This window comes from Chiloscyllium punctatum, chromosome 30 (genome assembly GCF_047496795.1).
Source record: "Chiloscyllium punctatum isolate Juve2018m chromosome 30, sChiPun1.3, whole genome shotgun sequence".
In the NCBI taxonomy this organism is placed as follows: domain Eukaryota; kingdom Metazoa; phylum Chordata; class Chondrichthyes; order Orectolobiformes; family Hemiscylliidae; genus Chiloscyllium; species Chiloscyllium punctatum.
The window spans coordinates 27,554,565-27,570,377 of NC_092768.1; the positions used below are offsets into that span (position 1 = coordinate 27,554,565).

General features: G+C 43.0%; 1 protein-coding gene across 1 annotated transcript in view; it reads right to left on the reverse strand.

The window, feature by feature from the left end:
• Nucleotides 1-15,771, reverse strand: part of LOC140455339 (complement factor B-like) — a 64,258-nt gene extending 48,487 nt beyond the window's left edge. The window contains exons 1-6 of the mRNA XM_072550118.1: nucleotides 14,796-15,771; nucleotides 13,030-13,102; nucleotides 9,851-10,025; nucleotides 2,526-2,738; nucleotides 1,851-2,033; nucleotides 97-270 (exon numbers count right to left, since the gene is read on the reverse strand). Coding sequence (XP_072406219.1) covers nucleotides 97-270; nucleotides 1,851-2,033; nucleotides 2,526-2,738; nucleotides 9,851-9,905 — 625 coding nt within the window. The 5' untranslated portion in view covers nucleotides 9,906-10,025; nucleotides 13,030-13,102; nucleotides 14,796-15,771. The remainder of the gene's footprint in view (nucleotides 1-96; nucleotides 271-1,850; nucleotides 2,034-2,525; nucleotides 2,739-9,850; nucleotides 10,026-13,029; nucleotides 13,103-14,795) is intronic.
• Between the last annotated feature and the right edge of the window lie 42 nt (nucleotides 15,772-15,813).

Here is a 15,813-nt window from a genome sequence, read left to right on the forward strand (position 1 = left end):
CCTGCACAACAGGTAATAGAAAGAGGCAGTGAGCTGATGCTCCTGTCTGATGGTTCATTCGATGAACCTAAAGAACTGATGAAGAGGAAGACTTACGTTGGCAGCTGGGTTCTCTCCCACTCCACTCCCTCGACTCCAGGCATTGCCTCACGCTCGACCCTACCAGCACCAGGTGGTTGTTGCAGACATACTCCACCTTGCTGCCGATCATGTAATTCTCTCCGGATTTCCTGCCTCCAGCTGGGATCCCGGGATGAGGGCAGTATTGTGCTTTGAGAGTTTGGAAACATGATTAAAGGTGAGAAACAACTTAGTAGCTAGTTAGCTTTCAGTTATTTTCAAACCCATGGCAGCATACACACAAGGGAAAAGCTTCACCCTCCCACGCAGTTACCCCTTCCTCCTACACACCTCCCATTCATCAATTTCCAAAAGAGTGAAGTTCATGGTACAATAACTCCGCTCACCATGAAGGAAATGGCACCGGGAATTTCTAGTTTACTGAAGTGCTTCAGTTAAAGCTCTTTCAATCTAAGCCTATAATTGTTTGAAGAATTGGAGGGTACTGTTGATAGCAATATTCATTTAGGAGTACCAAGAGTCCCTTGAGCTTGTTCCTAGAACACTGCAATCAGTTTTGGGCATCCAATCCTAGGCAGGATATGTTGGCCTTGGAGAGAATGGATCAGATCTCACAAGGATAATACCTGGAGCCTGAGGGTTACTTACAAGGAGAGATAATGCAAACCAGGGTTGTGTTTCCTAGAATTTAGATTAGATTACATTACAATGTGGAAACAGGCCCTTCGGCCCAACCAGTCCACACCGACCCGCCGAAGCGAAACCCACCCATGCCCCTACATTTACCCCTTACCTAACACTACGGGCAATTTAGCACGGCCAATTCACCTGACCTGCACATCTTTGGATTGTGGGAGGAAACCGGAGCACCTGGAGGAAACCCACGCAGACACGGGGAGAATGTGCAAACTCCACACAGTTAGTCGCCTGAGGCGGGAATTGAACCCGGGTCTCAGGAGCTATAAGGCAGCAGTGCTAACCACTGTGCCACCGTGCCGCCCTAAATTTACAATGTTAAGGGGTGAGTTGGTCAAAGATTTCCAGATACTAAGGGAGATGCAACGAGGAAGATAGAGAATTTAAGGAGAGGGAATAGTGGAATCACACCAAGAGGTATGACAGGGGAAACGAGAGAGTGTTGGGGTGAGTGAGAATGGGGAAATGTGAGGGTGGGAAAGAGGTTGGGAGGATTGAGGGTGACGAGAGTAAGTCTGGGAGGATTGAGGGAGGAGAGAATAATTTGAGGGTTGAGAGCATGGAAAGTGAGGCTTGGAGGATTGAGGGTGGGAGGTTGACAGCAGGGAGAATGAGTTTGAAAGGACTAGGGGGAGAGATTTGGGGGATCGAAGTGCGAGGAGAGTGTGGTTGCGGGAATTGAGGGTTGGTGAGAGGGAAAATGGGAAGAGAGTGAGGTTGGGAGGAGTCAATATGGTAAGACTGATGGTGGTAGAAATGAGAGGAGTGAGTGAAGTATGGGTTAAGCAGCGGGGTAGGAAAGGGTGGTGTGGGAGGGGTTGATGTGAGGACGATAGAGTGGGGGGCATGGAGTCGGAGGAAGGGCGGGATGGGGGCTGGAAATCCTGAAGATTGAAATAAATTATTTCTACTGGTTGAAGTGTCCAGGATTGGAGGATAGGATCTAAACACGAGAACCTGAACTTCCGGTGGTGAAAGTAGGAAACGTGTTACAAGAAGGGAAGGCTAAGTGGAATTCTATTTTGAAAACAGCAAAGCAAACACATCCAGTGATACCTAAGGGGGAAACTCACATCCAGAGTTACAGCTAGTTATTGTCCCATTCCATCGCCCATTCTTCATACAGGTCCTGCTAATTGATCCTTGAAGCTTATACCCATCATAGCACTCGAAAAAAACAGTTTCCCCGTTGGAATAGGAAAGGTTCTGTGGTCTGATCATTCCATCTTCCAGTACGGGCATTGGACATCGAAACTCTAGAGAGATAAGAACAGGTTAGAAAGGTTGAATGGTCTGGCATTGACTTCAGGGTTTGAGGAGAACAGAGACATGAGGGATTTCAAAAGACTCAAGGAGGAGCGAGTGAGCTAAGGAGATCAGTGAGTCACAGAACAGATACAGGACAGAAGGAGGCCATTTGGCCTGTTATTCTGATTCTCTTGCGGAGGCAAGAGCAACTTGGTCAGCCTATTCCCTCTCCTGGGAGGTTTCCAGGGAGGTGCAATCTTCGAGTTTATTGATCGCAGGACATGGGATAGTGACACACAACTTCAGATTCCACCACAATTTCAATTCTGTTGACAGGTAAACTGAGAATGGCAGAGTTAGTCTTAAAATGGTGCTCAGTTACAATCTTCTCAAGGCCAATTATTGTCTGGATGGGCAGTAATAAATGATCACAGGTCATGAAAGAGTGAAGCAGAAAGAGGAAGGAGAGAGGAGAGGAACAGAAAAGGAAGCTGTCTCACCTTTGCATATAGGTTTGGTGCGTCTGTAAGTGAGCCTGAACCAGTGCCCGCTCCTCGTGCACTTTGTCTCTGACACTGGGTATGGGTAGGTGTGTTCTGGACACTGGAACCTCAGAATGCTGTCCACTGCATTACCATTCGATTTCGTCAGTGTGCCCCCAATAATGTGGACATTGGGATCACAAGTTATATTCTCTTCTTGATCGTCATCTTCTGCAATGAGATTTGTGAATGTAACTTCATGAATGGGTGAGGGAGAATGGGATAGGGAGGTGAAAGTTAGGATGAAGGAGGTTCCACCTTACTGTACTACTGCACGTTGACCTCAGAATTGGTCCGGAAAGCCAACCCAGTGGGCTGACTAAAAGATTTTGATTATGATACAGGCTATTCAGCCTTGTTGTGGGCATGTTGGCTCTCTGTCATGGCAACTTAACTAGTTCCATTCCTTGCTTTTACCCATAGCTCTGTCAATCTTTCCATTCTGGCACTTAATCAACTCTATTTTGATTGTCTTGATGCCAACACATTCTCAAGCAGTGCATTCTCTACAAGAGGCTTCTCCTTGTGACACATTTGTTTCTTTTGATAATCACCTTAAATCTGTGCACTCTGGTTGTCAATCCTGCTAAAGGCGTATTATGACTAATGCTGCCCAGACTCCTCAGGATTTCAAACACCTTGATCAAGTCTTTACTTAACAGTCCCTGAGGAGATCAGGTCCAAAGTTTGCAATGTCTCTGTGTAATTGAAGCTTTTCATCCCTGGAACTAAACTGGTGTGTCTTTTCTGTACTCCTTCGCTGTCCAAACCTGATGTCTATACAATGTTCAGCACCTTTCATGATTCTCAAGACACTGAATCTATCCGTGTTCAAATGCAACAAGACCTGGACAACATCCATGTTTGCTCTAACAAGCGGAAAATGATAAGAGAGCAAATTGTAGAGCCATTGGCAGAAATGTTTCAGGCCTTTCTGAGCAGAGGATTAGTCCCATGTGGCTGGAGGATTGCAAATGTGACAGTGCTGTTTAAAATATAATCCAGGAAACTATAGAACTGTCAGCTTGACATCAATAGTGGGAAAGCTGATGGAGTGCATGATACGGGATAAGGTAAAGACGCACTTCGAGAGAAACAAGTTAATACTTGACAGTCAACTTGGCTTTGTCAAGGCAGGTGATATCTAACAAATTTAATTGAGCTGTCTGACCAGGTGACACAGGCAATGGTGAGGGTGGTACAATGGATGTTGTACACATGGAATTTCAAAAAACATTTGATACAGTTGGTTAGCAAATTAGAAAGGTTTGGGACTGGTAGATTTTGCAGCATGGTGGCTCAGTGGTTAGCATTGCTGCCTCACAGCACCGGGGATTCGGGTTCAATTTCACTCTTGGGAGACTGTGTGGAGTTTGCACATTTTCCCTGTTTCTATGCGGGCTTAGTCCAGGTGCTCTGGTTTCCTACAAAGACATGCAGGTTAGGTGGATTAGCCATGTTAAATTGCCCATATTGTCCAGAGATGTATATTTTGGCTGGCTTAGCCATGGGATATGCAGGGATGGGTCTGGGTAGTATATGCTCTTGACAGGGGCAATGTGAATTTGATAGGCTGAATGGCCTGGTTCCAAGTTGTCAGGATTCGAGAAGTTGGTTAAAACATAGGAAACAGAGAGTAGATATAGATGGGCATTTCTCAGATTGAAGTTAAGTTTAAAATGGTGCTTGCCAAGGATCAGTGTTGTGACCCTTGTCCCTTTCTGATTTGGAAATGGGTGTTGAAGGCAAAATCTCTGAAGTTGCAGATGAAGCTAGGGAAAATAGTGAGTTGTGGGGATGGTGCTGAGTGATGTCGGGGGAAATCGACAAGTTGACCAAATGGGCAGACATCTGGCAGGTAAATTTCGATGCAGGGAAATGTGAAGTAATGCATTTTGGTAGAAGCAATTTGGAGAGACAATCTAGGCTCAAAGGTACAATTTTGAGGGTAGGACAGGAGCTCAGGGACCTTGGGGTTCATGAGCATGAATCTCTGAAGGCGGCCAGGCAAATTGAAACAGTTGTTAAGGTGACAGGTAGGATCCTTGAGTTTATATCTAGACAGTCATACTTTCAAGATTGTCAGCAAGAGAGCTAAGAGTGAGATGAGGAACTTGTTTACTCAGTTGTTGGGAGTTGGAATGCGTTCCTGGGAGAGTGGTGGAGATGGATTCCATAGGAGGTTTCATAAGAAGGCCTGGATAGATATTTAGAAATGATAAATTTAGAGAGCTGTGGATGTAGGGATGGAGAATGGGACCAGCTTGGTAACTGTTTTGGGAGCCAGAAGGTGTCAGTTCTCCTGAGTTTCTCCAGTGCTTTCTGTTTTTCAAAGCCATGTGTGTGCTGTATAACACCATTCCTGCATGTACAGTGTCAGTGTCAAAGCTTGTGACTAGTAGGAGATGCTTTGAAGTACATTGCCAAATTATGAATTGTTTTTGCAATTGGTGTGTTGTTACAGTCTCTTTTTCAACAAGATAATTCAATGAGAAGAAAACTGCAGCTACTCAGTGCAGTAATAGTGACTGTGGAACTCTGAGTCATATGGTACACCTATCAAGTCTATACAGAAAACAAGAACAACAAAAAATTATCAAATGTTGTAAAAGCCCATTTTTTCTGGTGTCCTTTAGGGAGGATAATCTGCCATCTTTACTTGGCTGGCTGACATGTGACTCCATAGCCACACTAATGTGGTTAGCTCTTCAGTGCCTCTGTTTAGGCCCAACAGTGCAGTTAGTTCAAGGGCATTGCAGATTGGCCACAAATGCAGGCCTCACAAGCAATTCTCATCTTGTGAAAAGGAGAAAGCTAAAAGTGAAGAAAAAAAACCTCAACAAGTCAACTATACCCTGTTCTTCTTCAAATAGAATCATTGCATTTCTTATGTTCACCTGAGAGGCCAATGGGGCCTTGATTTAGGCTTAGATTAGGTGTATGTACCCAGTTGTTCTGACTCAGTGGTGATAACATCACATATTAGCCCAGGGCTGTTGTGGCACTGTAAGTGTCCCTGCTCTTAACTAGGAAGTTCTGGGTTCAAGTCCCACCTTCTCCATAACTATATGTATTAACATCCTTGAACAGGTTAATTAGGGGAAAAAAATCAGCCTTTAATGCCGTGGATAAAATGTTCGCCAGAATTCAAAGAAGGGTCATTTAGCAGATTTCTGGGATAGAAGAGGTGAGGCAAGGTTGAATACGTTGGGCCTATACACATTGCAGTTGAGAACAATGTGAGGTGATCTTACTGAAACATATAAGATTCTGAGTGGACTTGACAGGGTTAAGGAGAATCCAGAGGGTTTTTAGAAATACATGAAGGACAAAAGAGCAACTAGGGAGAGAAGAGGGCCCCTCAAAGATCAGCAAGGCAGCTAATGTGTGGAGTCACAGGAGACGATGGAGATACTAAATGGTATTTTGCATCAGTTTTTACTGTGAAGAAGGACATGGAAGATAGAATGTGTGGAAATAGATGATGACATCTTGAAAAATGTCCATATTACAGAGGAGCTGGTACTGGATGTCTTGAAACGGATTTAAGTGGATAAATCCCCAGGACCTGATCAGGTGTACCCTAGAATCTGTGGGAAGCTAGGGAAGTGATCGCCGGGCCCTTTACTGAGATATTTACATCATTGATAGTCATAGGTGAGGTGCCAGAAGACTGCAGGTTGGCTAACGTGGTTCCACTATTTAAGAAAGGTGGTAAGGACAAGCCAGGGAACTATATACTGGTGAGCCTTTCATTCGTTGTGGGCAAGTTGTTGGAGGGAATCCTGAGCAACAGAATACACAAGTATTAGGAAAGGCAAGGACTGATTAGGGATAGTCAGCATGGTGTTGTGCATGGGAAATTATGTCTCACAAACTCGATTTAGTTTTTTGAAGAAGTAACAGAGAGGATTGATAAGGGCAGAGTGGTGGACGTGATCTATATGGACTTCAGCAAGGTGTTTGACAAGGTTCCCCATGGCAGACTGGTTAGCAAGGTTAGATCTCATGGAATACAAGGAGAACTAGCCATTTGGATACAGAACTGGCTCAAAGGTAGAAGACAGAGGGGATGGTGGAGGGCTGTTTTTCAGCTTGGAAACCTGTGACCAATGATGTGCAACAAGAATCAGTGCTGGGTCCACTACTTTTCATCCTTTAAGTGGTTTGGATATGAACATAGGAGCTACAGTTAGTAAGTTTGCACATGACACCAACATCGACGGTGCAGTGGACAGCGAAGAAGGTTACCTCAGATTATAATGGGATCTTGAGGGCCAATGGGCTGAGGAGTGGCAGATTGAGTTTAATTTAGATAAATTGAAGGTGCTGCATTTTGGAAAAGCAAATCAGAGTAGAAGTTCTACATTTAATGGTAACCTCCAGGGAGTGTTGCTGAACAAAGAGATCTTGGAATGCAGGTTCATAGGTTCTTGAAAGTAGAGTCACAGATGTGGTCAGAGCATTGAGTTTAGGAGTTGGGCGGTCATGTTATGTCTGTTGGGGACATTGGAGAAAGTCAGGACCACAGATGCTGGAGATCAGAGTCAAGAGTGTGGTGCTGGAAAAGCACAGCAGGACAGGCAGCATCGGAGGAGCAGGAGAATTGATGTTTCGAGCACAAGCCCTTCATCAGGATATTGGTTCGGCCACTTTTGGAATATTGCAATTCTGGTCTCATTACTATTGGAGGGATGCTGTGAAACTTGAAAGTGTTCAGAAAAGATTTACGAGGATGTTGCCAGGATTTGAGGATTGGAGGAAGAGGCGGTCTAGGCTGGGGCTGTTATCCCTGGAGCATCGGAGGCTGAGGGGTGGCCTTATAGAGGTTTATAAAAACATGAGAGGCATGGATAAGATAAATAGACAAAGTGTTTTCCCTGAAGTTGGGGGAAGGTTTCAGAATTCAAGGGCATAGTTTTAGGGCGAGAGGGGAAAGATATAAAATGGACCTAAGGGGCAACTTTTTCACGCACAGGTACGTGTATGGAATGAGCTGCCAGAGGAAGTGGTGGAGGAGGGTACAATACAGCATTTAAAAGGCATCTGGACGGATATATGAAGAGGAAAGGTTTCGAGGAATATGGGCCAAGTGCTGGCAAATGGGACTAGATTAGGTTAGAATAAATGGTCGACATGGTTGATTTGGCTCAAAGGGTCTGTTTCCGTGCTGTACATCTCTATGTCTGTATGACATCTATGACAGATTTTGAGGAGGCATTTTCTGTCATGGGGAAATGTAGAACAAAGGAGGTGCCGTTTCAAAATAAGACTGAGATCAAGGGATGAAGAGATTCTCTCAGAGTGGAATTCTTTTCCTGCAATGAGCAATGGATGCTGAGTCATTGAATTCCATTCCGAGTTGGACAGGTTTTTTGATGAGTGAGATATCATGGCTTATGTGGGAACGGCAGGAAAGTGGAGGTAAGGAATAAATCAGATCAACTAGGATCTTATTAAATGGTGAAACAGATTCAAGGGCCGCTCCTCATATTCATCTTATTAGCCTCTGGAGGGCCTTGCCCACTGATGTGATAAGTTCTGACTTCAAGAAAGTCTTCAAGATCAACTGGCTTTTCAGTGAAAGCACATGATCTGCTGACTGTTGGCAGTCACTGGAGTGAAATTTCTGTATTTCCTTTCCAGCAGATTACCTGGCCTGAGTGTGACAGTACGAGGGGGAAGAGAGAAAAATGAAGGGCAGAGAGTGAAAGAGGGGAGGAGCTGAAGGGAGAGAAGACGAATAGGGAGAAATAGAAGGCAAGTGGGGAACAAGGGAAGGGACAAAAACAGAGGGGGAGAGAAGGAGGGAAAAGGGAACAAGGATAGAGGAAGGGGAATGAGGACTAGGGCGACTGAATGTGAAAGAATGAGTGAGAAGAGAGAGAAGACGACAAGGTGAAGGAGAATGGGTGAAATATAAAGGACAAGGGAGGAGGAGGAGACCATGTTAAAGAGATGTAGAAGAGTCCTGATGAAGGGTCCTGACCCGAAATGTCGACTTTCCTGCTCCACTGATGCTGACCGAGCTGCAGTGCCTTTCCAGCTCCACTTCTTACCGATTCTGAGTTCAGCGACTGCTATCCTTAATATCTCCAAATCGCTGGAAGAGAAGACATCTCTCTCTCTCTCTCATTCTGTGAATTCAGTGTAGGTCCGAACTACTTTCTTTTAATAGGATCAGACTCTGGGTAAAGGAATGTCTGACTAAACACTTTATTCAGATCCCTCATTAATCCTGTGTAATTCATTGGGTAGCACTGTCACTTCCAGAATTTCTTCTGAGGGTAGTGAATCTGTGGAATTATTTACCGGAGGGTTGTTGAGGTTGACTTGATAAATACATTCAAGCTGAGATAGGAATTTTTAATCATTAAGGGAATCAAGGATTATAAGAAAAAGGTAAGGAAGTGGAGTTGAAGATTATCAGATCAGCCATGATATTGTTAAATGGTGGAGCAGGCTTAATGGGCTGAATGGCCTGCTCCTATTCCTACATCTTGGCTTTGTAGAGATCAAAAGGCTGGAAGTGCCAGTCCACCTTAAAAAATGAGTGCATAATCAAGGCTGACACTCCAAAGCAATGCTGAGAGTGCAAACTGTCAAATAAGTTATTACAAGTTAAACCAATGCACCAGCTACCTCCTCAAATGGGCCAGAAAGGTGCCATGGCTCTGTTTCAAATAGGAGCAGGGGAGTCCTCCCAGTCGTCACACTTCTCCTTAACCAAATAACTGCAAACTACTGTGTATGCTGGAAGTCTGAAATAAGATCAGAAAGTGCTTGAGAAATTCAACAGGTGTGGCAGTATATGTGGTGAGAGGAAAAAGAGTTAACATTTGGAGGCCAGTATGTCTTTTTCTGCCATATTAGACTCTAGAAGTTAACTCGGTTTCTCTATTCAAAGACATGCTAGACCTGGTGAGTTTCTCCAGCACTTTTGTTTTATTTGTTCTCTTCAATCATTAATATAGGTGATGTAGTCATTCACCTAATTTGTTTATGGGAGCTTGCTGTGCACATTATTAACCGGTTGACATTTGAAGTAACTGTGAAGGTCTCTTCAGGTCACTGAAGGAGTTGGATAAATGCAAGCCCCTCTTTCTGATGAAAAAGTGAATCATAGAATGATTCAGTGATGGCTTAGGACTGGAATATGCCCTGGCAGGTTGATTCCAAAGATAAATGGTCACCCCTCTACAGTCTCAATGCATTCTGAAATCAGGAAAGATGAAACCCCCAAGTTGCTAATCGCAGCCTGACTCTGTTAGTCCATCACTTACCTTTTGCGCCTGCCAGAAAAGGAAGGCAGAAGATGAGGAATCGATACAGCTTCATTCCCGAATCCTGAGGAATTTGAAAATGCTCTCAAGCTTCCGTGGATCTATATGACACTGAATCCTGATTCCAAGCATAGGTACTGGTGACCAACTATTGAAGTTCTTGGCTGTTCATTAACTGCAGGGTAAACAGGGAATCAGAACAAAACTGGAAACGCCGTGCCCTTATTTTTTTGAGGATGAGTTTCTGAGCTAAAGTTCATTCTTTATCTTCGTTCGTAATATCTACCCTGCTGATTTCCCATCAAATCATCAGTGTTAGTGAACATTCACTGTTTGACATTAATTGATTCATGAGGTAAATGTCCCCTGGTGTAAGGATCATTGTTTTTGTCCTGATTTACCCAGTGTACACAAAACAAAAAGAATTGGAGTTACAGGAAAGTGTGCATTTCCCAACCATTGATTGCACAAGGCAGGCAATGGATGCCAATTCTCTTTCTTGATGTTTGCTTTCAGGATTTGGGAATTGCTGACAATGCTGGCATTTCTGGGCATCCTGATAAAGTGGCAAACTGAGTTGCTTTTTGCAACATTAAAGTGAGAGCCCATTTCTGTCTAGAGTTGTGTTGGCCAGCCTAGAACAAGATGAGATTCCCTTTCCTTCAGGACATTGGCAAATGGAAAGTATTTATTTTTAAAAAGCTAGCTTGGTGATCACCTCTGCTGAGACCAGTTTTTCATTTGATATTTATTTAATTAACCTTTCCAATTGTCCTGATGGGATGTACTTGAAACCTCAACTCATGACTCAATCTTGATTACTAAACCAGTATCATAACCATCATAGATGACGTCAGGCTTGCAATACAACCTTCTTGTAACAACACCTTCTATTACAATTTCATCATTACAACCTCTCATTTGATTACACTTTTTCCATTACAATCTCTCAAATTATTACCACTTCTCCTTTTGTTGCAATCTGAAAATTACCTTTTCTGCTCCCACTCATTACAAATATAAAGTGCTTAAATATTTGGTTGATAAGGGGTGAATTGACAGTCAGCATTTTTAACAGTGGTCATGTCTTTCTAATCAAGTTGAATTTTAGAGTTGATAGGAAAACAGAAACATAGGTAAGGTGTGGTTCATTCCACTCCTTGAATCTGATCCTCTGTCCAAACAGATCAGGGCTGATCTTCAACCTCAATAATTTTCTGCACTATCTCCATAGTCTCTATCTTTTGCAATCTGTCCATTGCCATCTTTAAAACACTCAATGATTAAGCATTTACGGTCCTCTGAAATTCACCACCCTGAGTGAAGGAATTCCTCAACTCAGTCCTAATGGACTATACTAACAAGAACAGAGGTATGCTTTTTTGTCCTTTTGAGTCTGCTCCTCTATTCATAGGATAATGGATGATCCAATATTCCTCATGTCCACTTTTCTGGCTTTTCCCCATAACCCTTGCTTCCCCCATGTCCTGAAGGAAAGGGAATCTATATATCTCAGTCTTACATATCGACAAGGATATCCATACTTGAATGTGGCAAGGCATTCCAAAGACTCTCAACTTGCTGACAGAAAAAAAATTCTTCTCGGTCTTAAATTTTCACCCCTTTATTCGAATACTATGCTTTCTTGATCTACTCTCCCTTGAGTGGAAACATCCCCTCAGTATTAACCCTTTCAAGCCTTAAGAATCCTATATGTTTCAAAGAGGTAATCTCTCATTTTTCTAAATTCTAATGAGACTGTCCTCCAATGGTTCCTGACCTCCCAGCCAAGAGAGACATCTTTGCTGGATCCACACAATAAAACTTGTACATGTGTTAATGTGGTCATCTCTCATTCTTCTAAATATAAGCTCAGGTTCCCTAATCAGGTCAATAACAGGGTAGGTAAGGGAGTGCCCATGGATGTTATGGTTGACTTCCAGAGTGCATTTACCAACATATCACTCTGGGATCATTTGGGAAAATTACAGGATACATGAGAATAATCAACAGAATGTGGCAGTTGGGTGTGCTTAGCGTTTTGTATTGAAACCCAAATCATATCGCCATACTTAATAATAGATGGGACAAGGAGTAGAGGGTTGTACCATGGAAGGGTTTACAGCACATTCATCCCATTGTGCCTGTGCTGGCTCTCCGCAAGAGAAAACCACTTAGCCCCTCTCCTCTATCTTTTTCCACCGAACTTGCATTTTGCTTTTCTGTTTACATACATAATTATTTTAAAAGCTTATCATTGAATCTGCCTTCACCACACTTCTCTTGCATTCCGGATCCTAATAATTTGCTGTGCATAAAAAGTTGTTCTTCGTGTCACTGTAGTTCTTTTGCTTATTACCTTAAATCTGTGCCCTCTGGTTCTATATGTGTTCATTAATAGTTACTCCAAATACTTTGTCCAGATCCTTTATGATTTTGAACACCTCTGTCAAATCTCCCCTCAACCTTCTCTCCCCTAAGAAAAATAATCACAACCTTTCGACATAATTGAAGTCTCTCATCCCTGAAACTATTACGAATGTCTTGCCCATCCTCTCTAATAGCTCAACAACTTGAAAAAAAGGGCATTGGCCCAGAGCTTGAGACAGTGCTTCTTTTTCTGCACATCCTGGTTAGCGGATGACAGTAATTTGGAAACAACAGCCAGCAGTGCATGTGGGGTGTGAAATCTCCAAAGGGACACAAGAAGACCAAGAGAGCAAGGACATATGTGGAACTCAAGATGGCACAGTGGGCAGTCACCTACTTCAGACCAAAGGAAGCTATATCAGTGTACTGTTAACACTCAAAAGTGGTCAGCTTCAAGGTTGGATTGGCTGTATTTCAGGTCAGTTACTTTGAGCAGTGGTCAACCTGTATCCAGTGGGGTCAAGGGTCACTTGTACAGGAATGATGATACAAAGTAGTAGTAGTCCATTCAGCCTTTCCCATAATTTGACAAGATTTTGGCTGATGTTTGTGTTTCTAATCCTACATTCCCATCTACCTGGCAACTCTTGCCTTGCTGTAAAATAATCTATCCACCTCCGAATATTTTTAAAACGATGACACCCACCTCATGAGGCAGAGAATTCTGAAGTTACAAAGCCCTCTAAAAGGAATTTCTTCTTGATGTGCAAACCTAATGTTAAAATGGAGCCTGCTGATTCTGAACTCACCCACAAAAGGAAACATCTTCTTTTATGTCCACCTTGTTAAAGTCCACTGCTGCTTGTCGTTTTTATAAACAACCTGGATGAGACCGTAGAAGGATAAGTTAGTAAATTTGCGAGTGACACTAAGATCGGTAGTGTTGTGAACAGTGCACAAGGATGTCGTAGGTCACAGAGGGACATAGATAAACTGCACAGCTGGGCTGAGAGGTGGCGAATGGAGTTTAATGTGGAAAAGTGAGGGGTGATTCACTTTGGAAGGAGCAACAGGAATGCAGAGTACTGGGCTAATGGTAAAATTCTTGGTAGTGTAGATGAGCAGAGGGATCTCAATGTTCATGTACATAGATCCCTGAAAATTGCCATCCAGGTTGATAGGGTGTTAAGAAGGCATATTGCATGTTAGCTTTTATTAGTAGAGGGATTGAGTTTCAAAACGATGAAGTCATGCTGCAACTGTACAGAACTCTGGTGTAGCCCAACTTGAAAGTATTGTGTACAGTTCTGGTCACCGCATTAGAGGAAGGATGTGGAAGCTTTTAGGGTTCAGAGGAGATTTATTAGGATGTTGCCTGGTATGGAGGAAAGGCTTGAGGGACTTGAGGCTGTTTTTGTTGGAGAGAAGAAGGTTGAGAGATGACTTAATTGAGACATTGAATATAATCAGTGGGTTAGATAGGGTAAACAGTGAGAGCCTTTTTCCTCAGATGGTGATGGCTAGCATGAGGGGGCATAGCTTTAAATTGAGGGGCGATCGATATCGGACAGATGTCAGAGCTAGTTTCTTTTCTCACAGTAGTAGGGGCGTGGAACGCATTGCCTGCAACAGTAGTAGACTTGCCAACTTTAAGGGCATTTAAGTAGTCATTGGATAAACATATGCATGAAAATGGAATAGTATAGGTTAGGTGGGCTTCAGATTGTTCCACCAACCTGTGAAACCATCGAGGGCCAAAGGGCCTGTACTGCGCTGTAATGTTCTATGTTCTAAAACAGTTCAGAATCTTACACACTTCCATCAAGTGACCCCTCACTCTTCTAAACTCAGATGAAAACAAACCCAACCTTCTCAACGGTTCCTCATGAGATAACCCGCTCATTCAAGGGACCAATCCATTAACCTTCTCTGCATATCCTGCTGCAGTTTCTAGCCAAATTGTTGCATTAATTAACTTTAATTGAGTTAACTTTTTTTTTTAAATGCCACATTCGAAGAAGTCCAATATTTAGAAAACTCTGGTTTAAAGCCAACAGGTTCTGAGAGATTGTACATGCTCCATTTTCACCAGTTAGAGACTAAGAAAGGACAATAAATGATCAGAACAAATCAAAAGCTGATGGCATTAAATGGAAAGAAACTTCAGCCTTGGTCAGATATCCACCTACAGTACCTGAATTTGTCTTTGGTTAATTCGTTATTTAATGTGGACACCACTGATTTATTTCCCTGTCTATGACAATGAAAAGCTGGAAACAGTGTGGGTTTAATGAGACTTGAAAGCCTAGGAGGTTATCTGGTCGGCATGGATGAGGTGAACCGAGAATCTGTTTCTGTGCTTTATGGCTGTATGACTATGGCTCATTACTATGTCATGAACAGGTACAGAAAAAAATCAAACCAAAAGCTAACAGAAGGCAGGCCTTTTACATATGGGGGACAAGAATACAAAAAAGTAGAAGTCAAACTTCAGGTATATAACACCCAGGTTACAGCACACTCAGAGTAACAGTGATGAGTTTTGGACATTATACTTTTGGACGTTTACACTAACCTCAAAGGAAGTGCAGGTAGATTCACAAGAATGATAGCCGGTCTCTGAAAGTTGAATTATTAGCAGATTTTAAAACAACTAGGGATGCATTCCCTGGAATTCAGAGGTATACAGCTGAGTTGATTGAAGTTTTCTCAATGTTAAGGGGAACAGGTCAGGTAGATAGAGAAGAACTGTTTCTGCTGGGTGGGAAATCAAGAACTAAGACCACCATTTAAAAATTAGAGTTACTCCTTTTAGGAGTGAAATTTAGAAACACTTCTATCTACATAGGTTACAGTGGGAGACAGTTTGTAATCGTGACCAGAAATGGCAATTGATGCTCGATCTATTGCTCATTTTAAATCTGAGAATGATATGTTTCAGTAGATATTAAGGAACAAAGGGCATTGGAGTTAGGTGTAAGATCAGTCACAATCTTATCAGATAAGATCAGCATGGTGGCACAATGGTTAGCAATGCTGCCTGAGAGCCAGGGACATGAGTTCAATCCCAGCATTGGGGAGACTATGTGGAATTAGTACATTCTCCCCAGTCTCTGCGTGGGTTTCTTCGGAGTCTCCAGTTTCCTCCCATAGTCCGAAGATGTGCAGACTAAATGGCTTGGACTTAGTAAAATTGCCCTGTAATTGTCTAAGGATGTGCAGGTTACGTGGTTTAGCCAAGAGGTTTAAAAATCCCATGCATGGTTACAAAGATGGGGTAGGGGTGGTTCTGGATGGGATCTCCTTCAGAGGGGCAGAGCAGACACTATGGGCTGAATGGCCCTCTCTGGACTGTAAGGATTCTATGAAATGACAGGACAGGTTCTAGAGCTGAATGGTCTCCATCCATTCCATAAAGGCCAGGGGAGTGGTGACCTTAAATCTGCTGCAGTCCTTTTCCCCTTCAAAAACTCACAAGGCAGTCAGTGGCTCTTCAATGTTGTTTACAATGTTGTGAACAAAATCTGATTGTAAAAGCTGTGAGGGGGACGACCAGAAACCCCTAAAGCTTCACGAGCAGGCTGTGTTTGAGT